Source organism: Aquarana catesbeiana, linkage group LG08 (assembly GCF_042186555.1).
Source record: "Aquarana catesbeiana isolate 2022-GZ linkage group LG08, ASM4218655v1, whole genome shotgun sequence".
Taxonomy (NCBI): domain Eukaryota; kingdom Metazoa; phylum Chordata; class Amphibia; order Anura; family Ranidae; genus Aquarana; species Aquarana catesbeiana.
The window spans coordinates 113,704,167-113,731,038 of record NC_133331.1 but is presented as its reverse complement, the minus strand read 5'-3'; the positions used below and the strand labels follow the sequence as shown (position 1 = coordinate 113,731,038).

Here is a 26,872-nt window from a genome sequence, read left to right as displayed (position 1 = left end):
ATCAGAGAAGCAGCTAAGAGGCACATGGTAACTCTGAAGGAGCTGCAGAGATCCACAGCTCAGGTGGAAGAATCTGTCCACAGGACAACTATTAGTTCTGCACTCCACAAATCTGGCCTGTATGGAAGAGTGGCAAGAAGAAAGCCATTGTTGAAAGAAAGCCTTAAAGCAAAATGCTTTGTGTGGCAGAAAACTAACATTGCACATCCCCCTGAACACACCATCTCCACTGTGAAACGTGGTGGTGGCAGCATCATGATGTGCAGATGCTTTTCTTAAGCAGGGACAGGGAAGATGGTCAGAGTTGTTGGGAAGATGGATGGAGCCAAATACAGGGCAATCTTACAAGAAAACCTGTTAGAGTCTGCAAAAGACTTTAGATTGGGGCGGAGGTTCACCTTCCAGTAGGACAATGACCCTAAACATACACCCAGAGCTACAATGCAATGGTTTAGGTCAAAGCATATTCATGTGTGTCAGGGCTGGGCTCAGCCCTCCCTTCTCTGTGCTCAGCTTCCGTTAATTGCCAGCACTCTTCATTCCACAGCGACTCACCTGGTTTTCATTTCCTGTTGGTAAGCTAGCCCTGCTGGCTATTTAAACTGCCTGTATCAGATGTCCTGTGCATTCACCTGGTCGACATATCCGGATACTGTCTGCTGCGTTTTCCTGTTAAAGACCTTTGCCTAGCTGACTTCCCTTCTGGTTCCTGATTCTGTTTACTGCCTCCACTACACTAATCTCTGGATTCCTGTTTCACTGTCTTGTTCTGACTGCCCGCTCTGGTTACCGAACCCTGGCTATGTTTTGACTATGTTTGCTCTGTTTGTACCATTTTACCATTTTATAAAAAAGTGTTATTTTTACTGCACTCTGTCCTAATCTGATTCATGGTTCCTGACAATGTGTTAGAATGGCCCAGTCAAAGTCCAGATCTAAATCCAATTGAGAATCTGTGGCAAGACTTGAATATTGCTGTTCACAGAAGCTCTCCATCCAATCTGACAGAGCTTGAGCTATTTTGCAAAGAAGAATGGGCAAAAAATTCACTCCCTAGATGTGCTGGTAGAGACCTCCCCAAAAAGACCTGCAGCTGTAATTGCAGTGAAAGGTGGTTCTACAAAAGTACTGACTCAGGGGGCTGAATACAAATGCACGCCACACTTTTCACATATTTGTAAAAAAAATTGAAAACTATTTATCATTTTCCTTCCACTTCCCAATTATGTGCCAATTTGTGTTGTTCTATCACATAAAATCCCAATAAAATACATTTACATTTTTGGTTGTAACATGACAAAATGTAGGAAAATGTCAAGGGGTATGAATACTTTTTCAAGGCACTGTACATCTCTAGCATTCACCACTTTCCACCAAGATCTAGTATGTGTTTTATATAATCTAGGTATCTTCCTGAATGCATCTGCAATGGTAGGTTATTTTTGACTAGGTAGCTCATTATATGAAAATACCTGGCTAGCCTCTTTAGATAATAGATCATAGTCAATTTCTTTTTCCAACAAGCCTGCCATTAGTTTTTAAAAATTTTTTTTTGTGCACCGGTCCTGGAGGTATTGCAATACCAGGTCGATGCGTGGAGTGGACAGAGCAAGCTCTTCTTCCATCTCCCTGTTCTAAAAATCCATGTAATATATGGTCCCCAGATAGGGGACGTATCAGATATTAAACTAAGAACAGATACTACACTTGATCTTAGCCAAAAGGCCGAGAAGCATTTAAGCCTGCCATTATTAAGGCATCAGGCTCCAGCCCACACACTATACACAATGAAATAGCAAATAAACTTGCCTGATTATCTTTAAGTGAACTTTAGCAACAAATGGATCAGAATGTAAAAAAGTGTCCGACACTAGAACTACCTTTGTTGAATGGGTCCAAAATAGCAAGAACATTTTTGAAAAAACTTTTATGAATTTGGCAGAGGACTTTCATAATGCTAAAACAGTGTCACAAATGCTTTACTGAATTGCCCCAGTATACCATCATAAAAAAACTCTCCTAAGTGTTCATACATACAGTATCTATGGCTCATTGTGTGTCATGTTCACATTGCTGTCACCAGATCTTGTGCAAAGCAAAGTCTGCAAAGTTTGTTATCTAAAGTGATTTCCTCAAAAAGTATAGAATACACGTATTCCTGAAACCCAAAATATTAACCAAAGCACTGATGTCTGTACATGTGTTTAGGGAATCTTATAAGATGCAATCAAGTAAGCATGTTGGTAGTTAAATGCAGTGACTGATTGACTACATGATTTACAATTTATATTGGTGACCACGTGCATCTATTAAATTAGGAAAAAAAGTCACACAGATATATTCATTTCATTTTTCCCAATAAAAGCCTATGACTTCTTCTTTGCTTTGCAAGGGCTGCAGACAGCTGTGACAGATATTAAAAGGACATTCCACAATGAAATCTATTTTAAAAGAGTACTGTACAATTTCTCCCAGACAGGAAAGGAAATCTTCAAATCTTCTACAGTAAAAGCAACGTAACTGTGGGAAAACTAAAACACAGTACCTTCCATGACATAGACCAGCGACCCCACGTCCCCTTCCTTGATGATACAGCTGTCTGTGCCATATTCAACAGGATACATGCAATCCACTATCTCTTGGATCTGGGAAATCTCTAGGTTCTTCATGAAGTCATTGTCCAGGATTGCTTCTTTAATTAATTCCTTGGACCTGAAGTAAGAAGTACATAATATTTAGTCAATCCTGGAGAAAGCAGAGTAACAAACATTGATAAAAAAAATTCTAGAAGGTTTTTATCTGCCAGAGCATGAAACAACATTTTATACATTTTTCATTTGAACTTTGTAACTTAGAAAGCCAAAGGTTTGCCTATTGCTACTAGCCCTAAATGATAAAGCTTTAAACGCTAAATAAGTTTGCTATGATGCAATTATATTAATTAACACTTAGCACCCACATATTTAATTCCAGAACTTTATCACTCCCATATTAAATAGAGTAATGTTGTAATCCTGTATGAATGTACCGGTACTCCAGAAGGCAATTCCAAATCTGAATATTTAGAATATGCTATTTATATCTATTACTCTATTAGAGACAACCAAGGACAAACATTGGGATTCTACGCTGTACAATATGGTTCAAACCTCCATTCTAAATAAGTAGGCAATATATTCTGAATTTCACAACCAATTGCTGGAGAAGATCCCCGTCATCAAGGTTTCGCCAAACAATACATCAAGGTCAAGTGTAGAACTATTGGAGCATACACAAACTACAATAACAAAACCACAAAAGGCTGATATGTTTTAAATGGCAGGTGAGAAAGGAGGTGCTGGCCCAGATGGTGCATAAATATTGCCTTTCACTATTATGAAGGCTGGGGTATCTTTGGAGGTTATAGATAACTCTACCACATTCTCTCATATCTAAGATATCCCTTAACTTGAACTCTTTCATCCAGTTTTGGTCTGGTGCTCCTTTCTGTATTTCTATGGTTTGAGCTACTGTTAGGTGCTTATCAAGGGAAGCCTTGCCAAAGCTTTCTTGTTCCTGAGTAGGAAGCATACTCCACTTTCATGAAACTGATACACACACATGCAACAGTGTGATTGATCCATTATATTCCCAACACGACCTGGTACATCTACATAATAAAATTTGGCCTCCAGTTTCGCAATAGCCATTGGATAGATTGAACATTTAGATATAGAGTTAGTTCACTTTTGCTTACAGACTCAGATGTGCAGCTGTGAAAACCTACAAACAAGCACACCCAGCTTTATTACCTACCCATACATATGCAGTCCACTTCACCCAGCAGCCCAGCATTCTACACAAATTAAGGAGAGCAGACTGTGCATGCATGAGTAGGGAACAAAGCTGGGATTGCTCATATGTGAGTTTCTAGGGCCATGAATACAACACTGGGTATGTGCCATATGCACTTTGGAGAGGGAGGACATTTATATGAGCAGCTAAAAAAGTAAGCATTTACAATCCTGAGTACAGTATTTTAATGTTAAAGACACTGTAAAGCAGAGGGATGTTTATGTGAAACATAAGTAAAGGTGCAATAACTCTAACAAAATGCTAGTCATTTATTTCAAGGAACATTGCACATGCATTTCAAGTTGTTGAGACAGTAGCAAACCTTCTCACATTCTGAGAAAAACAAGCTGCTAGCTTTAGCGGGAATTAATAAAACACATCTGATCTCTAGAACCTTGCCAGTGAAAAATATGTGTGTTTCTATATCCAGATTTAGGAAAGAAATTCCTGACATGGCAAATTTCAAAGAGTGTACAATAACCAGAGAGCCTTTGCTGATCCCTTTTTTCTTCGATCCCTGTGAAGCAAAATCCGGCAAGCATCACTCCGGCTTCAAATGATGAAGTGCTCTATGGATGAACAGGACAGGTTTGCTCAGCCTCATAAGAGATCTCACTGCTCCAGTATCTCTGATCATCTGTGATTCACAAATAGCATCAAAATCCCTGGTCTTAAGGGAACCAGTAAGAACATCTCAATAATTTAATTTTAGATATTGCTTAGCATATTAAGATCTCTGCTGCTTGAAGGGAAAGGCAATGTGTATAGTTCCCAGGAGCTTTGAAGGGTTCCAAAAGAATATTCCTAAAGCATGTGTTGTGCCTTAAAGCCAGTATTGGGTTGCTTACACCGCCTTGTTAGACTCTTCACTGTAACACATTTTATGTAATTTGAAATAGTGGATAATCAGAGCCAGCTGGGTTAAGGATGCTTGTACAGTTGTGACGCTCCAAATCCCATCTCAAACCAAGGCAGCACCTGAAGCAGTACAGCATCCCAGTGGAAGCAGAGACATCCTCTCATCATTTTAACATCTTTAATGTTTCATTAAAATGTTCTGTTTGACTGGGAATTTCAGAGGCAGTTCACAGGGAGAATGCTTACTTGCCTATCCATATGTCAAATCGAATAAATATAATTTTTCAAACTTCCACACAGTTAATGAGCACAGTTTGAACCAACAAAGAGGGATTACTGTATACGTATCAAACTCAGGATTTAGCGTATAGGTTTCCAGAGTACTTTGTAACTATAAAGTGATACTTATGTATGTGATGCATATGAAGAATTTCCATAGCAGCCAAGAATTACAGTGACTTGAAAAAGTATTCATATAACTTGAAATTTTCCACATTTTGTCATGTTACAACCGTAAATGTATTTTATTGGGATTTTATGTGATAGACCAACACAAAGTGGCACATAATTGTGAAGTGGAAGAAAAATGATAAATGGTTTTCAACATTATTTACAAATAAATATGTGAAAAGTATGGCGTGCATTTGTATTCAGCCCCCTTTACTCTAATACTCCTAACTAAAATCTGGAACCAATTGCTTTCAAAAGTCACCTTATTAGTAAATAGAGTCCACCTGTGTATCATTTAATCTCAGGAAAAAATACAGCTGTTCTGTGAAGCCTTCAGAGGTTTGTTAGAGAACCTTCATGGAACACACCAGACTGGTCAGGGATAAAGTTGTGGAGAAGTTTAAAGCAGTGTTAGGTTCTAAAAAAATATCCCAAGCTTTGAACATCTCACAGAGCACTGTTCAATCCATCATTTGAAAATGGAATAAGTATGGCACAACTGCAAACCTACCAAGACATGGCCCTCCACCTAAACTGACAGGCCAAGCAAGGAGAGCATTAATTAGACAAGCAGCCAAGAGGCCCATGGTAACTCTGGAGGAGCTGCAGAGATCCACAGCTCAGATGGGAGAATCTGTCCACAGGACAACTATTAGCCATGCACTCCACAAATCTGGCCTTTATGAAAGGGGCAGAAGAAAGCCACTGATGAAAGAAAGCCATAAGAAGTCCTGTTTGCAGTTTGCGAGAAGCCATTTGGGGGACACAGCAAATGTGAAAGGTGGTACTTTGGTCAAATGAGACCAAAATTGAACTTTTTGGCGTAAAAGCAAAACGCTATGCGTGTCGGAAAACTAACACTGCACATGACCGTGAACACACCATCCCCACCGTGAAACATCTTTGATCTTAAAAACTACAGGATAATGGTGTTGTGGTAACTTGCCCAAGAAAAAAAAACATAATAGTATTCGTGATATCACTAGAAAATAAAAGCCTTTTAAAATACGTTTGGCAGAACTCCATCAGTATCACCAGCAAAGCAGCTTCGTTATTATCCCATTAAAGATTTCGCTGCGCTGCATTTCTAGATTTCATAATTTGCCGCGTCACAAATTCTCTATTACAAACGCTAGTTTACAAGACCGACCGCTTCTGGCTCATCTTTGCTTCCGAGTATGTGTGTTTGTACTTTGGACTTTTGTCCGACGGACTTGTGTACACACACTCGAAAAATCCGACAACAGACATTTGTCTGCGGAAAATCTGAAAACCTGTCATCCAACATTTGCCTGCGGAAAATCGTGTGTATGAGGCTTAATACCTTCTGAGCGCCACACCCTGGTACAAGGTAAACTTTGTTTTGCCTCCTGAAGTTAGGGAGTTTCACTTTGTAATAATAAGATGAATCAACCATGAGGATGATGCAAGAGCAACTTAAATGAGTACCTACAAATATGCCTGATCACAGTTATTGTGGTGGTTGATAAGCCCACTCAGTATTTAATAATGTTATAGAGTCCCTCCAATTTTGATTTGCTTGTTTGTAATAAGTTAGTAAAAGCAAACCTGCCATATGAGAAGCATTTAGGCTTCCACTGCTAATGTTTGTAGCAAGGCTGTCGTGTCAACCTCAAGATTCAATCCTTTTGAATCTCTGGCCAAGAACAAATTCTGTACACATTTACACGAACACACACACAGGTTGAACTGGATGGACAATTGTCTTTATTCAACATTACCAACTATGTAACTTCTGTGGAGAGGTGACCCCATGTCACGCTGTGGATTAGCAATATACGCCTTATTGTGGCAGAAACAGGCGTGCTAATTACACACCTGTGGGCTGGATTCATATGCATCCCAGGCATAGAGCTCAGCACCACCCAGGCAGATAGGAAGTCTTGCTGAAGAGTCAGGAGGACTCCGCCCTACAGACACGAGGTCTGTGTATGAGTGTCAGGACACCCATGTTCCCTAGGAGAGAGAGGCTGCAGCTGGCAGCTTGAGCATATGCTCTGAGGAGCAACCTAAAGGCCTAGGTGTGAGGTCTGAAGCAGTGGTGCTGCAAGAGAGTAAGCAAGGAGGCTGAATGTTTGAACTATACAGCAATCGTGGAAATTGCTGTTATGTTCTTTTTATTTTCTTTGAACTTTGTTTCCTTTACATAAAAGCCTTTAAAATACAGTCCGGACTGACACATGTTCCTGAAATCGTGTACACCACTAGAGCTTAATCACCCGGGAATCTTAACCGATTGCCGACCACCCGCCGCAGTTGTACTGCGGCAACATGGCTCGGCTGCGCTGCGCGAATCGCCATTATGTTACTTTCTTTTTTGGCCACTAGGGGCGTGCCACCAGAGACGCGCGCACCCGCAGCTCGCCCCCAGAGCCGATGTGAGTGCCCGCGATCGCTCATGACAGGGCGAGAACCGGGATCTCTGTGTGTAAACACAGAGATCCCAGTTCTCTGAGGGGAGCAGAGACTGATCGTGTGTTCATACAAAGTATGAACACCGATCCATCTCCTCCCCTAGAAAGTCCCACCCCCCCTTCAGTTAGGGAACACAGTTAACCCTTTGATAGCCCCCTAATGTTAACCCCGTCACTGCCAGTGACATTTTTACAGTATTTAATGCATTTTTATAGCACTGATCGCTGTATAAATGCAAATGATCCAAAAAATGTGTCAAAATTGTCCGATGTGTCCACCATAATGTCGCAGTCATGATAAAAATCGCAGATCGCCACCATTACTAATACAAAATAATAATAATAATGCTGTAAATTTATTCCCTATTTTGTAGACGCTATAACTTTTGCGCAAACCAATCAATATACGCTTATTGCAATTTTTATTATCAAAAATATGTAGAAGAATACATATAGGCCTAAACTGAGAAAAAAATAGCTTTTTTTAAAAAAAAATGGGGATAATTATTATAGCAAAAAGTACAAAATATTGTTTTTTTTTTTCAAAATTGTCACTCTTTTTTTGTTTATAGCGTAAAGAATAAAAAATGCAGAGATGATCAAATACCACCAAAAGAAAGCTCTATTTGTGAGAAAATTGGGTACAATGTCGCACAACCGTGCAATTGTCAGTTAAAGCGACGCAGGGCCAAATCACAAAAAATGGCCCGGTCATTCAGCAGCCAAATCTTCCGGTGGCTGAAGCAGTTAAACTATGTAAAATTTACACATAAGGACTTATGATTTTCTCCAGATTTCCTAAACTGTTAACTTGTACCAGGTCAATAACTCTTAAGCCCCGTACACACAATCGGATTTTCCGATGGGAAATGTTGGCTGTCAGGCTGTTGGTGGAAAATCCGACCGTGCGTATGCTCCATCGAACAATTGTTGTCGGACTTTCCGACCAACAAATGTTGACTAGCATGTCTTCAAATTTTCCGCCAACAAATGTGTGTTGTCAGATTTTCCGATCATGTGTACACAAGTCCGTCGGACAAAAGTCCAAAGTACAAACACGCATGCTCGGAAGCAAGGACGAGCCAGAAGCGGTCAGTCTTGTAAACTGGCGTTCGTAATGGAGAATTAACATTTGTGACGTGGCAAATTATGGAATCTCCAAATGCAGCGCATATTCTCTTCTTCTTTAACCTCCCTGACGGTATTCCCGAGTGTGGCTCGGGGGGGGGGGATTTTCAGCACCAAAAGCGGTAACCCCGAGCCACACTCGGGATCGCATCGCAGGATTCAGGTACAGCTTACTTACCTTGTCCCCAGGAACCTGCAATGTCTCCCCGCACTGTGTGCGAGCTGTCCTCTGCTCGATCTATTACGGAGCCAAGCTTCGTTCCCTGCGAGCGCTGCGATGCACAGGGACGGAGAACGGCGCCAAATTCAAAAAGTAAAACACACAATACATATACAGTACACTGTAATCTTACAGATTACATTACTGTATCAATTTATTTCACATCCCTTTTGTCCCTAGTGGTCTGTCCAGTGCCCTGCATGCAGTTTTATATTATAAATACTGTTCTTTCTGCCTGGAAACTGGAGATTGTCCATAGCAACCAAAACCGTCCCTTTACATCAAAAGTGGTTTTAGACCAGCTAGAAAACAGCGCTAATAAATTAGAATCACTTGCAGAATTGAGCGATAGTGATTTGTGGGGAAATCCTTCATCAAACACTGAAAGTAATGACAGCGACAATTCTGCAACTGTGTAAATTTCAGTGTTTTTGATTTGATTACATTATTGAATAATTGTTATTATTATTATATTATTATTTGTTATAATTATTTATAGTTATTTATTATATTATAATTTATGATTTCGTTTTTCTAACTTTATCATACCCGGGGATGTCTACTAGACTCTTGTTTGGACAGATTTAACTGAGTTATTCCTAAGAATTACAGGCCTACAATATAAAACGCCAAATTTCCATGCAAAATAATTGTACCGCTTTCAGCATCAAAAATCTGAAATAATCATACCACCAGGGAGGTTAATGGGATAATAATGAAGCCGCATTGCTGGTGATACTGATGGAGTTATAGCAAACAAATTTTCAAAGCCTTTTTTTTTTCTAGTGATATCAAGAATAATATTATTATTTATTTTTTTATTTGTGGAAGTTACCATAACACCATTATCCCGTAGTTTTTTAGAATAAAGATACAACTATGTTGGTGTCCCTTGTCAATTTTACATTGTACTTTTTAAAATGTAGCTGCCTACTCCCAGACTGTCATTTGAAGTAAAACACATAGCCAAGTATTATTCTCCACAATTTTTTTATTGTACATTAAAAAAAAAAAAAAATTAGACATGCTATCTACCAATAGAACTTTACCAAAAAGTGCATTCTATGCATCCAAAAATATAGAAAATATACCGAATCAAATCATTATTCAAGCAAAAAAAATGTCAAAGCAATAACTCCAAGGCCAATAATAAATAACACGTTATCTCCTCCGATTCCGCAACATGGCTGGTTGACGAACGGCCGTTCAGAAATGAACTGAAAAGCACGAACTGAAAAGCGAGAAATCAAAAACGCGAAAAGAAAAACGCGAATCAACACTCACCAAACTTCTACTAACACGAAATTAGCAGAAGGAGCCCAAAGGGTAGTGCTAAAGAGCTGAAAAACCACGGAATTTGTCTAGTACGTCACTACATTCGTAATTGTTGGCCAACATTTGTGTGACCTTGTGTATGCAAGACAAGTTTGAGCCAACATCCTTCGGACAAAATTCCATGGTTTTGTTGGTGGAAAGTCCAATTGTGTGTACGAGACATTAGAGTGGCCAGTGGATCAGCAGAATAGCCAAAAAACGGTTTTCTGAAGGAACTCAGCATTAGCAGCCCCCATGATCCCGTGTTCACCCCAACATCCAGGCATTTAGGGCCATTTCACACCTTGACAACCTGGTGTGTTGCCTTAACACATATGCAGCTGGTGCTATACTATTTTCTCTGGATCAGGATCATGGACATGCTCCCTGGCTGGCACTCCAGGGAGTGGCTGGAGTGCCAGCCATTGAGAAGAGGCATCAGTCTCAGGAGTGGATCCTTCAACACCTGTGCATTCACATATGTTGCATTAAGAATGTCTATACAAATGTATGCACTACCATTGCACCAAAACATACAAAAACCCTAACAAAAAAAACTTTTAATGCAGCACAGTGCAACTGTGCCACATTACAAAAAAATAGTGCACTTCAATCTCCTGCAATCCCTTTCAAAATTAATGGAACTGCAGGGCAGCAGCGAATATAAAGTATTTGGCAGCAACATGTTTATTAAGACCTACTTTACACAGGCAATTGTGTGCATACAGTACATCGGATTCCAGCACCAAGAATCAGCAAATTCTTGTGGTTGGGCTGACAAGTATATGGGAAAAGCAGCAACTACACAATGGGGGTTATTTACGAAAGGCAAATCCACTTTGCACTACAAGTGCAAACTACTTGAAAGTGCACTGAAAGTGAAGTTGGAAGTACAGTTGCTGTAGATCTGACAGGGATATGCAAGGAAAATAAAAAACAGCATTTTAGCTTGCAAATGATTGGATGATAAAATCAGCAGAGCTTCCCCTCATTTCAGATCTACCCCTCAGATTTACAGTGACTGCACTTCCAAGTGCACTTTCAGTGCAATTTCAAATGCACTTTGCAATTGTAGTTTACACTTGTAGTGCAAAGTGGATTTGCCTTTTGTAAATAACCCCATAGTGTACAAAGTAAAGACAGGCTAGGGGAGGAGCGGTCACTATTCACATGTAGCCGCACACCCAAAAATTACCTGCAGTTAGGGAAGTCTGAGTTTCGCTGTATTTGTCTGCATCCAGCCATTCCTAATCTTTACTTTATACAGTCTGAGTGACCACCGCAAGAATGCATTGATTCTTGCTACTGCAATCTGGTGTATGGACATAAGGGCCTGTGTTAGGAAGGCCTAAGAGTTGCTTTAACATTTTAAAAATAAAGTAAACCTGTCATGAGAGAAACATAGCGGCTTTTCAGTTTTTGGCCAAGAAAAAGTATTGACATAAGGACTTCTGACATTATCCAAATTTCCTAAACTGCTTACTTGTACCAGGTAATTGACTTGTAGAGTGGTCAGTGGGTCAGCATAATAACCAGAAAGCTATTTTCTAAAAGAATTCAGCACCAACGGTCACCATATTTCTCTTTTGTTAAGAATACTTTAACCACTTGAGTGCCAGTTTGTATTACCCCTTCATTTCCGGGCCATTTTTTTAGTTTGCAGTGTTGTGATAATTTTGCCTGGCTATTATTATATCATAAAACATTGTTCCCAAATAAATATCTTAAACCATGGGGCTTGGTAAGGGTGCACTAGATGCAGTGCATACACAGAGGGAGAAGATGGTGAAAAGATTAATTCACAGATCGCATACACTGGGAGAATGGACATGAGGGCGTTAATGGGCAAATGTGTACAAAAAGGGAGGTAAAGGGTTAATATAAAGATCACTTAAGAGGCTGTATGGGGATCCGATATATAGGAAAATGGGGTGGTAAAATATTTAAAATAGTATTACTCTCATTGCTGCAACATTGTAAGTCTGTATTGTAAATTGGAACTAACATATGATTCATTTATTCATTATTTCTTTCTCATTGTCAGTTGTGAGAGAAAGGAGAGGGCTATGAACAATCATGGAGGTCTTGGGTACAAAGCCACTTTAATTGGCTCTGTACAGAGTGTCTGTAGGAAATGGCATAAACAGGGGCATTTGCAGCCCAATAGCTATTTCTCTTGTGAAGTTTATAAACTACACTCAGAAATAAGTGTCCACCACTTCATAATTTAAAGATATAAAGTGGTATTAAGGTGGTAATGTATTTTTGGATAAAAAAAAAAAAAAAAGGTGGTAATGTATATTTAGCTACTTAGCTTCCAACAACCATAGAAAAAATAGGTTGTGTTTGTGACCTAATCCAGGAAAATGATCTCTCACATAACCACAATTCAAACAGATGCTTACACTATTCAGTTACATTTTTTTATGCAAAACAGGTACAAATTATATTTGCTTATATTGGCTTCACAAGCAAATGTTTAAAACTATATCCTACTAATCATTTAGACCAATCAATTTCTTCAAGGCTTTATCGACCTATGGTGAAAGTTAAACAATGAACAGCTTCATTAGTAGCCCCTAATCAGATCCAAAAATTGTAAAGATTGTGCAAAAAATACTGCAAGTGAAACAAATGAAAAAAAAAATCAGATCACCAGCACTTTCAGATCATAAGAGGCCTAGCCTTCAAGACACATTTTAAAATATTTATATTATTGGTAGCAGCCCCATCCCCCTTCCTACTCTGTTCAGTTTGTTTAAAGTGTATCTATTGTCAAAATATAAAAACATATTAATTTCTAATTTTTTTCTAGCCTACTCCTATTAATCTGACTAATCTTGAACTTGGTAAACTTACTTTCCAAAGTATAGGGAAATCCAGAATGTTATGGAAGGAGATGGTTAGCAGACAGGCAAACATTACAACGTGAAATTAGGTTATTTTGGACTGTCAAAAATATCTATTGTTTGTATTGTTATTCCAGTTCTGATGTTATAAAATTAAAGTGTATGATGTGACCAAAGATTTAATCTAAAAAGAAATATGGTGCAAGCAAATAACTGCTTTGTGCCGCATTTTCAATGTTCTCTTCTAATTCCCTCTTTTTTTTAACCCCTTGCCGACTGCCCCATAGCACATTTACTGCTACAGGGCGGCCGCACTGCGCAGTATCACGTATAATTACTTGATCTTGCACTTCCAGGTATTGGACACGAGATGCGCCACTGCCGGCTCACTCCCGCTGTGATTTTACACAGCGTGAGCTGATCAGTGAGTCCCACCCGCTGATCGTTCAGTACACAGGCTGAACGGCAGTCTGCCTATGTAAACAAGGCAGATTTCCGTTCTGTCAGTACAGAAGACATGGATCTTGTGTTTCTGTAAAGCAGAAACAATGATCCATGCCTTCCACTAATAAAAGCAATACAATTTGATCACCTCTGATGTTAACCCCTTCCCTGCCAGGGTCATTAGTATAGTGACCGCATATTTTTAGCACTGATCACTGTAATGGTCCCCAAAAACTGTCAAAAGTGTCACATGGGTTTCCGATTTGTCCACTGCAATATCACAGCCCCTCTATAAGTTACGAATCATCGCCATTAACAATAAAAAATAAATAAATACAAATTCTTATTGGCATTTTCTTTATCAAAATATGTAGCAGAATACATATTGGCCTAAATTGATGAAGACAAAATTGTGGGTTGTTTTTTGTTTATAGCGCAAAAAATAAAAACCGAAGAAGTGCTAAAATACAACCAAAAGAAAGCTCTATTTGAGGGAAAAAAGGACATACATTGTATTTGGGTATAGTGTCACACGACTGCGCAGTCATCAGCTAAAGTAACGCAGTGCCGCATCATGAAGGGGTTAAATCTCCCGGAGGTGAAGTGAAAACAATGGCGTTACCAAATAGTTAAAATGCTTTCCCAGAAAAGTTGTGGAATGGCTTTATAGGCATAGTTTAGTGCTTAAAACAGACATTTACACAGATATAGTACACCAATCTTAATCATGAATTTAAAAAAGGAAGAAAGAAAAATGTTAATAAAAAAGAAACAATAGAATATCAAAGTATGTGTTAACTAAAGTAGGAAATGCTGGGAGGCCAGAAATTATAGACGGGTGTACTGAATGAATCTGCATGATATGCTGAGACATGCATGTTCAAAGAGATGCTACATTTCATATATTAGCTCAGTGTTTCTCAACTCCAATGCTCAAGGTGCCCCAACAGGTCATGTTTTTTAGGATTTCCCTCAGATGAAACGGCCGTGGTAATTACTAAGGCAGTGAAACTGATCAAATTACCTGTGCAAAATAATGGCAAGCCTGAAAACATGACCTGTTGGCTCGCCTTGAGGACTGTGGTTGAGAAACACTGTATTAGCTTCATGCAGGGATCTCCATAACTCCATGCAAAAATGAGATGTTGGATTAGGAGTACTTCTATGTGGCATCAGCTTGTTTGGAGACGCCTAGGGAAGCTTTATATGTTAAAGCCGTTGTATACCCCGCTTTAACATTTTTTTACCTACAGGTAAGCCTATAATAAGGCTTACCTGTAGGTAAAATTAATATCTCCTAAACCTGTACGGTTTAGGAGATATTCACCTTGCATGCAGCCGCTGACGTCAGCGGTGCATGCGCTCTGAAGGTACGGTGGATGCTGCCAGAAAATCAGAGCTCCATGACGGAAAGAGGACTCCCACGCGCATGCACGGGAGTGATGTCATCATGGCTCAGGCCACTCACAGCGTCGGAGCCACAAACCCAGAAGAAACACTGAGGGAACATGTCAGCTCCCTCAGCGGTGACCGGGAGGCGATGCTGCCACTTCGTTCTATGGTATGTATTTCATAATGAGATAGTATGCAACTGCTTTAATTCTGTTATAGTGCAGCAAAGATGTTACCTCATGGTGGGAACCTCATACTTAGGCACAGTGATTACATAAATTGCTCTAATGAAAACTGGCTACAACTTTAGGTCATCATTGGAACATGCAAGATGTCAGGTCATGTTTTCATTAATTACAAGTAATTGTGATGAAAGTTGGTCCTAGATTCTATAATTACCTTAGAGGTGATATATATTTCAGTCATTTTGAATCTATAGAAGCAAATAAGCATATGGTTTATGATCTGTGATATTTAAAAAAATATATTTTCTAGTATTATAGAGAAACTGGCATAAAGACTTCTCTAAGAGTAGTATTAATTCTCATATCACAAGGCAAGTCTGAAATGACCAAAAGCTATGCAGAATGAACTTTCCTTCCCCGATGACCTTTGATCATAGCAAAATGATTTCCAGTGTGTTACTTTGAACTGGCTCAAAATGAGAGGCTTGGAGCAGTATCAGCATTAAGATGGGATTCAAACCGTTGTACCATGGGAACTCACTTTAAAGACCTGAATCAAATAAAGAGATATTACAGTTACCAAACCAAATTTGTTATGGTTCATTTCTTCCCCTAATAGATTATGATGAAAAAAAGGAATTGAAGATGGAGCTATTGTACACAGATGTCAGCAGAAAAAAGAAATAGAAATAATGTTACATACAATAGTCATTATAAAGCACTAGTATGTTTTTTCTTCTTAAAGTGTTAACCCAGGACTATGCATTCACTATATCTGATCTCCCACAGTACACAAAACATGGAAATGAAATTATTTTAGTAAATATAAACTACTAAATAACTTTTCTCATCAGCAGTATATAGCAGCCCTGTGACTTCTATAAGTTCCTGGTAAAGCTTGTAGGAGGAGTTTTCATACTGCACTGGCTGTTCTATCAGGATCCAGGACCCCTGACTCTCTGCCTGGACACTGCTGATTGGCCCTGTGGGGATCACATACACTCTTCCAAGAAAAAAAACTCTCTAGCAGTACACACCAAACTGAGCATGCACAGAGTGACGCCAAAGACTGCTTATCTGAACATGTTTTGGAGTCAGTGGAAGGAGAGGAGGATCAGAGAAGACAGGATCAAACAGCCATTTTACACAATGCAGAGGAATAACCCCTTAGGTTCCACAGTGAGCATAACAAGCATGCTTTACTGCATATACAAACTGATTTTACTGTTTGGGGTTTAGTAAAACTTTAAGGACCTATTCACCCTGTGTGAACTTTTGTCACAAAAATTTTTTTATAAGGTTTCAGATTTCAACATTCCTTACCACAGCAATTTTTGCTACCCTACGTATCAGTGTATAGTACATGTCTGTATGACTGAATGTCCTTTTTATACACACGGAGTCATGGCCAGATGTGCCACTGGCCCCACAAGATCAGCTACCCCCTTTCTGATTTTTAACTGAGAAAAAATACAAACGTTCATAACCACAGTAACTACTTTATTTGCAAGTATGTTGCAACTGTAAACACTGACATCCAAACAAGCAGATATAAGATGCAAACATATAGTGTTCCAAAGAAACATAGCTTTATTTGGATTACATCGTCTAGAACAATGGTTCTTAACCTTGTCCTCAAGTGCCCCCAACAGGCCATGTATTGTTAATTTCTCTTAGATAAAATAGCTGTTCAAAATACCAAGCCAATGATTCTGATTTAAAGCACCTGTGCAAGATAAAGGAAAACCAGTAAACATGGCCTGTTGGTGGTACTTGAGGACAGGGTTGGGAAGCACTGGTCTAGAATACTGCAAGACCTTGTCAAATACGCAAAATTGGCACGTTGCTCAGGTTAACTGAAGCCTAATCATGATGAAACTGATTCTTATGGTGACAATGACTCTCATGCCGCGTACAGACAAGCGGACTTTTCGACGGACCAGGTCCGGCAGACCGGACTCCGTCGGGCAATTCGACCGTGTGTGGGCTCCAGCGGACTTTTTTTCCTAAAAGTCAGACGGTCATAGAAATAAAACATGTTTCAAACCTTTCTGACGGACTCGAGTCCGGTTGAAAAGTCCACTCGTCTATATGCTAGTCCGGCGGACAAAAAACGACGCTAGGACAGCTATTAGCTACTGGCTATGAACTTCCTTATATTAGTCCGGTCGTACGTCATCACGTACAAATCCGTTGGACTTTGGTTGATCGTGTGTAGGCAAGTCCGTTCATTCGAAAGTCCGTCGAAAAGTCCGCCGGACCTAGTCCGTCGAAAAGTCTGCCCGTGTGTACGCGGTATCAGAGTGCATTTTGTTTAGACACTGTGTGGAGGTCATTAAGCTTGGATCATCAGAATGTGGTGCTAGTGGTACCAAACTTGGATGTTAAGCCTTCAGATGGAAATCTGTACATACTTCCTTTGCTGATACAGCAAGTTTCATTTAGATCATAGGACATGGTTTTCAGTCAACTAGTGGGGTCCAACCAATTCTTTTCACCTACATGTCAACAGCCTAATGAGGCAGTCCAATAGAAGTGCTCACTACACATATCTCATTATATTCTGCACCTTAAAAGTATATGTGCACGTCTATTGAAACTCCATTAGGGATTTCTGAGAGGAATCGATCCAGCTCTCTAACATATGTAAACATAACCTAATCAGGCCCCTCTTGAGTTGTTGAATGAGCAGATATACTCCACTACATCTATGCTGTGTGTTTGAATAATTTGCTCAGTGTGAGATCAGGCTGGTAGGTGCAAAGCTTCCTTTTCAATAAGTTTAGGTATAATTACTTTTGAAAGACATGTGTCCCTCCTCAACATACTGTATATCTACAACTCATGCTTGAGTATTTAATACAAAATCGCCCTGGGATGTTACCAGACATTCCAGGCAGTAGTGGTAAATTGGCTATAAAAAGAAAAACGGCCCTGGACGTTGACTGCCTGCATCCAGGCTGATCAGTCACAGGTAATCACTCCATGAGAAATTACATGAGAGCGGCTGCAATTAGCTGCGGGAGCTGTCAGACCCCCATTACTTTCAATGAGACTTCTGCCTGTAGCTAATCAACAGGAACCTCCAATGGGTCTCCTGCAGGTGATCACTAATGGCTTCATTTGCAAGAGATTTTTTTTTTCATAGTCAATTTACCCCTATTGCCAAATTAAAATGACACTAAATACTAAATACTTTGTATTTTTTTCCAATTCCTTTATGCTGCAGTGATCTGACTTCTTGTTAGAGGGTTGCTTTAATCATTCTCATGGTCCTTCTGTATGTAGGAAAAGAGCCATCCTCCTGAGATGGACTATGTGATTTGTAGTGTGTATAGAGCAGTGCACATTACCACAACTAACATGCACTGCTCATTCCAAAAAAATGGAAAATGGGGGTGGGGGGGGGGGTGGAGAGGTTTAGAAGCTCACAGAGGACTTTACAAGGAAAAAGAAACCTAATAAGAAATTATTTCATTAAAAAATAGATTACATGGCCAAATAGATTACATGGCCATTAAGTAGTGGGTGTGTATGGATTATTTTTGGAGAATAGGGACATTGTTTGTCACTTTAATTTCTAAAATATGCAAGCTGTACTTGCAGAATATGTGCCATAAGTTGTGGGTTAAGCAAGTTGATTGGAGGTATGATGTTTATCTATGGGTTGATTCACTAAAGGTAAATTGACTGTTCACTTTGTAAGAAATTGTTTCCTTAGCTTAGTCAATGAGGTGAAGCGCTGCTGACTTCCATCATCCAACCATGTGCAAGCAAAAATATATATATATGTATATTTTTTAGCTTCCTTTTATACAATTGGGTATTCTTTGCAAATTTTTTCCACATTCACTAAGCTAAGTAAAAAATTCCCTTGTAAAGAGAACACCCTGTTCATCTTTTTTAAATCAAATCCCATGCATCTCTACTGAAAATACAACAGGGGACTTGGTTAAAGAGGAAGTGATCTCCTCTGGTGTGTCTGTACCTATAGGTAAGCCTATAATAAGGCTTACCTATAGGTACTGTAAATATCTCCTAAACTTGCACTGTTTACGGGATATTTACTGTCTACTGTGCCGATTATGTCATTGCGGCCCGTGCCGCTTCTTCAGGGCCCGTGCCATGACTGGGGGCTCCCGTGCGCATGCCCGGGAGTGACGTAATTGCAGCTCCGACCAATCAAAGCTCCGGATCCTGCGAACCCGAAAGAAACACCAGGAAAGATGTCAGCTGTGTCTCAGAGGTGTGCGGGCACCACTGGAGGGCTTCGTTCTAAGGCAAGTATTTGATAATGAGCTAGTATGCGATACATACTAGCTCATTATGCCTTTGCCTTGCAGGTAAGGGGGGGGGGGGGTGCTGCGGTTAACAACCGATTTATAGTGCAGTATTTAGCTTAGTTTTGGTGTCGTTAGTGACAAATAAACCAGAAATTGCACTTTTACCAAATTAAATAAGGCGTTTTATTAACCACTTCCGGACCGCCGCACGCCGATGTACATCCAAACTTTGACGGTGGATATCATTGTTATGGCAGCAGCTAGCTGCCATAACCCTTGTATCCCCGTTTTTGTGCAGCGGATGGCTTTCTGACAAAAGTGGTCCCTGCGGCGGATTCGCCGCGAGATCACTTTTATCGGTGGCGGGAGAGGGCCCCCCCTCCCGCCACGATCTGGAGCCGTCGGTAGCGGCGGAGGCGATCGCGTCCGTCTTCCTTCTGTGCCTGGAGACGAGTGAGGCTAAGATGGCGCCCACTCATCTCCATGACACTGCTGGGCGGAAGCGACGTCAAAACGTCACTTCCGCCCACGCCTCTTAAAGGCTTATTTTTTTCAATGTCATTTTTTTTTTTTTAATTGCATTTTAGTGTAAATATGAGATCTGAGGTCTTTTTGACCCCAGATCTCATATTTAAAAGGTCCTGTCATGCTTTTTTACAAGGAATGTTTACATTCCTTGTAATAGGAATAAAAGTGACACAATTTTTTTTTTTTTTTAAACAGTGTAAAAATTAAAAAAATTATGTAAAATAAATAATAATGACGAGTTCGCGTGCAAAAGCCAACGCATACGCAAGTAACGCCCGCATATGAAAACGGTGGTCAAACTACACATGTGAGGCATTGCCGTGACTAGTAGAGCGAGAGCAATAATTCTAGCCCCAGACCTCCTCTGTAACGCAAAACATGCAACCTGTAGAATTTGTTAAACGTTGCCTATGGAGATTTTTGAGGGTAAAAGTTTGACGACATTCCACGAGCGGGCGCAATTTTGAAGCGTGACATGGGTATCAATTTACTTGGCGTAACATTATATTTCACAGTATAAAATAAATTGGGCTAACTTTACTGTTGTCTTATTTTTTTATTCAAAAAAGTGAATTTTTTCCAAAAAGAGTGCACTTATAAGACCGCTGCGCAAATACGGTGCAAAAAAAGGTATTGCAACAACTGCCATTTTATTCTCTAGGGTGTTAGAAAAAAAAACATATATAACGTTTGGGGGTTCTAAGTAATTTTCTAGCAAAAAAAACTGTTTTAAACGTGTAAACACCTAAAATCCAAAACTAGGCTGGTCCTTAAGTGGTTAAAAATAAAAAAAAAATAATAACATGTTAAAGTGGAGTTCCACCCACTTTTACAACTCTTCAGCATCCCTCACTAAACTGTGCATTGTAAACAAATTGGATATTTTTTTATTTTTTTTCTCAGCACCTACTGTATATTTGCTGTATTCATTTTTCACTTCTTCCTCCCTGGCCGCAGCCCATCGCATCATTTCCTGTTTGCAATGCCTTCTGGGAAGGGGCGGCAACTTCCTCTGAAACTGCCGTTGCTATGGAAACCTGACCTGAAACCTATTACACTGCTTGTGCTGCACTGAGCATGTGCGAGATCTGCAAGGATGAGATCCAGGAAGAAATACAGTCTGGCCTCAGATGCCCACACTTAAGATGGCCACGGTCTGCTGTAAGTTTATAAAATAACAAACTACTGCTATAGACTAACAAAACAGACCTTAGTTTACAGACTAACTTTATTAGAATACATTAAGCTTGTGTATTATAGGGGTATTTTTATTTAAAAAGTATAATTTCGGCCGGAACACCACTTTAAATAAAGCAAAATTGTATGTGGAAAGGACAGTTTAGAATTGAACATATTATATTGTAAAACAGGTACTAAATATATTAAACCACACATACTATTCACAGTCCATTAGTTACCAATGTAAAGCTAATAGAAACAATCACTGAGAGAGACGAGAAAGATTTTATGGATGGACTGCAATGCATGCATTAGCAAATGAGGCAATCTGCTATATGAAAGCAACAAACACAAGCTTGTAATGATACAACTGTTCCTGTTCAAAATCATTTAACACCAGCAGGGAAGTAAGATTATTGCTGCCTCAGCTCACTTTCACATATACCTGCCTGAAACCGTTACCTGAAATCAAAATGCCTTCTTATTGTTAACTGAAAAGTGGAAAGGAATATGATAGAAATCCTTGCAAGTCATACTAAGATTCTACTATGCCCCAATGTTTCAGAACGATTCCAGCTCACTGTTACATCTGTATTATTACAAATGATTTTAACATACACTTTTAACCAAACTTAGACAAATATTTAATTGATAGCCCTACTTAAAGTGGAGTTCCACCCAAAAGTGGAACTTACGCTCATTTGTCTCCTCCACCCCTCCGGTGCCACATTTGGCACCTTTTGGGGGGGAGCGGATATCTTGTCCCCACTTCCGGGAGTCCGGGCCATGGTGAATGACATCACAGCTCAGTTTCCTCCTCCTCCCTCCTCCTTTCCCTGACGCCAGGCCAGAAGGAGAGCGCAGAGGTGACTCACGCATGCGCAGTAGGGATCCCGCGTGAAGCCATAATGCTACACTGCTAGGTTCCCTTACCAGCAATGGCGGAGGCAGCACCCTGTAGCGGATGGAATCATCAGCTGCGGTGCCGACATCGCTGGACTTCAGGACAGGTAAGTGTCCTATTATTAAAAGTCAGCAGCTGCAGTATGTGTAGCTGCTGGCCTTTAATTTTGCAGGGGTGGGAAGACCTCCGCTTTAAGGCTAAAAAAACCTCTGGAATACAGAATACTCAATAGCAGTTGGGAAATGTCAGAACACAGGCAACCGAAGTTATAATACACAGGAATAAAGGTAGGGCTGAAGAGGCAAATATATTCTTCATAAACTGTTTAACCCATGACACTCAACCCAAAATGTATACATTTGGGGTGGAATAGCATAATAACATTTTAGAAGTTTAGTTAATAATAATAAATTAATTAATAATAATAATGTGATATAAAAAACATGGACCAGGTGTTTGCTGGCTAAGGCATCACCTACCAAAAATCAAAAGAGCAGTATGGAAATAGTTTTTTTTTTTTAATCATACTTATCTAGGTGGATGCAGCATCGAATCGATGCTGCATCTGTGCCCCCCCCCCCCCCCCCCGCTGGCTATAAGACTGAGAACTGAGCGATCAAACACTGCCCACTGCTCGGTTCTCAGAGCTCCCTGAGCAGAGAGCTGATGACTGTCAGTCACTGGCTCTCTGCTTTACCCCCCCCCTGCGCTCACTGGAGTGCTGGGCTGTGGAGGGGGCGGAGGTGGCCGGCTCAGGCTCTCAGCAACTTACTGAGAGGCTGAGCTGGGTGTCAGCCTGGACCGGCTCTGTGACATCAGCCAACAGCTTTGGCTGTACTTCCCCTTTAACATGAAACAGAATACAACATACACATGTAACGTATGCTCATGTGAATTCGGTAATGCACTGCAATAATTTGAACCCAATATTAAGGTTTTGTTGAGTTGACAGGGTTTTAGAGTTTTTAGGGGATCAAATTTTGAGGGCCTTTTAACACTCATCTATGTGTTTTTGTATAGGGTGGTGTGTGACATTAATTTTCAATGGCACGCTAACGCACGGAGTAAACAATACTCCTTCCCCTTACACACACACACAACAAAAACAAACTTTAAACAGAAGCCTATAGTCTGTAAGGTGAGAATGTCTTTGCAACAGCTTTCTACATATCAGTGTTTGAGATGTCGCAAGGGGCAATTTACAAACTGTGCTCTGGCAGATGAAATATGTCTTTTCATTCTGCATTATATCCGCATCCTAATGAAGATATTAGCAGCCAGATGGGAATGACACAATGAGGCATCACAGCCATGACTTACATAAAAATGTCACTGAATGTCCTATACTCCTGACATTACGACAGAGGGATCATTTAGCTCACTGAGCTGTAATGGGCCTAGAAGTCTAGACACTTGTTTCAAGCATTATGATGGGGATGGATTGTAGATTCACCTTCTTACTCCTCAGTCAAGGATAACAGCGTAAAACATTCTAACTAGCCAGACAAAGAACAATATGATGGATGTTGTGTAAGGAATTCCACAGTGGTCCCCACTTATTCAAAATGTCAAACACTGATAGCGATATAAAGGGAAATTAAACAAATCCTGGTGAACGCAAAGAACAATGTGTTCCGCTGAAGTTTCTATTTAAGGAATTACTGTCAAAACAAATTATTTCATTAAGCTCAAATATGAATCTATGTAGGGCCCAGTGTGTTCAAACATTTTATTATTTCTTATTGTGCTCTTTGTAGCAAAATGGAGTTGGGAGAGTATAATGATGTTGCTTGAAAATTGTACAGCCACGGGAAAGGTGCAGGAGAAAACCCTTTTTCTAATTTAGCAACATTAGTTAGAAAATATGGAGTGAATTATTCAGGCTACTAAAGCAGTGAAAAAATAGCAAGAAAGGCGCAACAGCCTCGTGCATTATCTTCCGTACCTGTTCATTGAAAGTACATTAAATTATACTCACAAGATATGTGGCAAATCAGCATAAAGTTCATTTAGTGTCATGGTCAAAATCCAAGTTGAAGAGATGGATGTCTATTGTATCTGCTGTGGAGGGTCGCTCAGGTTTCTACATTTGACATCCATCTCTTCAACTTGAATTCTGACTATGGCACGGATTTCACTTTATACTGATTTGCATTATGGCTTTTGAGAGTAAAATGTTGTGTGCTCCTAATTAAATGGCACAGAAGATAGTACATAGGCCTGCTGCACCGTTCTAGATATTTAGTCATTTAGAACCCAAGATTTCCCCAATTGGAAGAGGGCAGCATAACCTGAAACATTGTCTGATACTAAATCGAAGATTGACGTGATTATTAAGTCCTTCGTCTATAAGGTGTGCCTGCTGTCTCATTCAACTTTAGCGCTGAAGTATAGCTTCTGTTTACCAGTGAAGTAGACATCAAAGAAGCAGGCAAAGAAGCAGGCATGTGCCATATACAATATAACACTGCAGGAGCTGTCAAATGTGGGTGTTCATGAATAGAGATTAAAGTGTTACTAAACCCAGGACCCCGCATTCACTATATCTGGTCTCCCACAGTATACAGAACATGGAAATGCAATTATTTTAGTAAATATAAACGGTTAAATACCTTTTCTCATTAGCAGTATATAGCAGTCTTGTGACTTCTATTAGTATCTGGCTGAGCACTGGTTAAAGCTTGTAGGAAGAGTTTTCATTCTCCTCTGATTGTCCTATGAGGCTGTATGACTCTCGACCCTCTGTCTGGACAGTGCTGATTAGCCCTGTGCCAATCACTTGCACCCTCAAAAAAAAAAAAAGAACTCTATAGCAAACACCAAACTGAGCGTGTGCAGAGTGCCCCCAAGGCTCTGTACTAACAGGGGGTGGATTTGGACTGTGGAAGAAAGGGAGGATCAGATAAGGCAGGATCAAACAGTCTTTTTACACAATGTGGAGGATTAACCCCTTCCTCAGTGAGTATAGCAAGCATGCTTTATTGCATATACATACTGATTTTACTGCTGTGGGTTTAGTAACACTTTAATCACTTACCGTGAAGCTCTCGTTCTGGGTGGACATCATATGACGGCCTGCCAGAACGACCGCTATCACGCACCCCCAGGGGGAAGCAGCGCGGCGATCATGGCCATGGCACGACCCCGGCTCTTTAACCATTTGATCTGCTGTGTCCAATCACAGCCAGTTACATGTAAACACGGAGATGCCGGTAATTGGTGCTCCTCGCCTCACACTGACAGAGTGTGAGTAGAGAAGAGCCGATGAGCGGCATCTCCTCACAGGGGACAGCTAGGTATGTAATCAGGGCACTGATCATCAGTTCCCCGATTACAATTAAGTGCCCACAAGTGCCAGCAATGATTGCTCTCCACTGCCAGCAATCAGTGCCAACCAGTGCCCACAATTGCCACCAATCTGTGCCCACAAGTGCCAGCAATCAGTGGCCATTAGTGATGCCAGTCAGTGCTGTCCATCAATGCCCATCACTGCTGCCCATCAATGCTCATCACCAGGGCCGCTGTTAGAAATCATGGGGCCCCACACAGACTACCTGACGGGGCCCCTTTGACCTCGCCCACAATCCCACCCATGGCTCCGCCCCTGACACTGCCCACAACCCTACGTCTTGCTCTGCCCCTGCCCCCACACTGTCAAAGCTGGAACATGTAACATTTACAGCGCCCCACCAATCATAACTGGATCTGAATGGGAGAGATGTCAGTGTTTTGACATTTGTGCCCATTCAGTTTGTGTCCCCATACACCACAGACTTGTGTCCATTTACATCAGGCTACCTCTGATCTGTCACATTTAGGTCCGGAAAAGTAGAAAAGGATGTTCTTTTCCATTTTTTTTTTTTTTTACCTGAATGGACACGGAGGTAGGCGGATCTAAATGCACACAAGTCAATTCATACCTGTAAAACTACATGGAGCTTTCAATCAGGTCTGCATGAAAAACTGACAGGCAGACCTGATTGCAAAGCTTGGGTGAAAGGTTATCAAAGGGGAGTTGTTTGGGGGTGGTAAAAATGCATCTTGGCTGTGTGTTTTTACTGTCCCTACCCATCACATGTGTAAAGTAGCATCTCACTATGTGCTCATGGTCATTTTCATTATGATGATCAGAGCACAGCAGGTGCTCTATGGCTCTGTCAGTGTAACATGCTGTGTGGTGCTGACTTTCTTATGGCTGTGCTGTGTTATAGTCTGTAACACACAGTACAGTCATATATCAGGAAAGTCAGCACCACACAGCATGTTACACTGACAGAGCCATAGAGCACCTGCTGTGCTCTGATCATCATAATGATAATGACCATGAGCACACAATGAGAGTCTGGGGACTACACATTCTACAGTAGCCTGTGTGACCTGTCAGTGTGTGTATGTGCAGGGAACTGCTTGCCTGTGCACCATTGCCGCTGTCGAGATTATTCCTGCTGCTCTGTCTGTCTCAGCCGCCTCAGTGATAAGTCTCTCCCTCAGGCTGCAGCACTTACTGAGTGAAGGGAACCGTATTACTGTAATATCCATCCGCCGGAGAAGGCATACAGTGAGTAGGCAGAACTTTAGTTTGTACAGGTATACTGAGAGCAGCGTGTGTGCGTGTGTATCCCTGCACCCGAAAATGAAAAAAGTCTCTCTTCTGCTTTCACCTCCTGGGTCCCTCTGTTAACCTGATGGGGCCCAGGAAATGACTATATATTCCTTATATACATTAGTAATCAAGTGGGTGCAGCTTAATAAATGTAATAGAAGTCCGGCTAATAGACACGCACCTGCGCACAATTATGGGCACACCAGTATAAAGAAGGACTTGTATGAGTGCATGAGCGGGCATGTACAGGTACACGGCTAGTGTGC

At 40.6% G+C, this 26,872-nt stretch overlaps 1 protein-coding gene and 1 non-coding gene across 5 annotated transcripts in view; both read right to left on the bottom strand.

Moving 5' to 3' along the window:
* PRKG1 (protein kinase cGMP-dependent 1) overlaps nt 1-26,872 on the bottom strand; it is a 1,456,334-nt gene that overhangs the window by 1,049,861 nt on the left and 379,601 nt on the right. For all 4 annotated transcript variants that reach the window (XM_073596335.1, XM_073596337.1, XM_073596334.1 and 1 more), the window contains exon 2: nt 2,546-2,712. In XM_073596335.1, coding sequence (XP_073452436.1) covers nt 2,546-2,712 — 167 coding nt within the window. The remainder of the gene's footprint in view (nt 1-2,545; nt 2,713-26,872) is intronic.
* Nucleotides 1,550-1,737, bottom strand: LOC141107033 (U2 spliceosomal RNA). Its single transcript, XR_012235782.1, has one exon. It is a non-coding gene; the product is annotated as a U2 spliceosomal RNA (small nuclear RNA).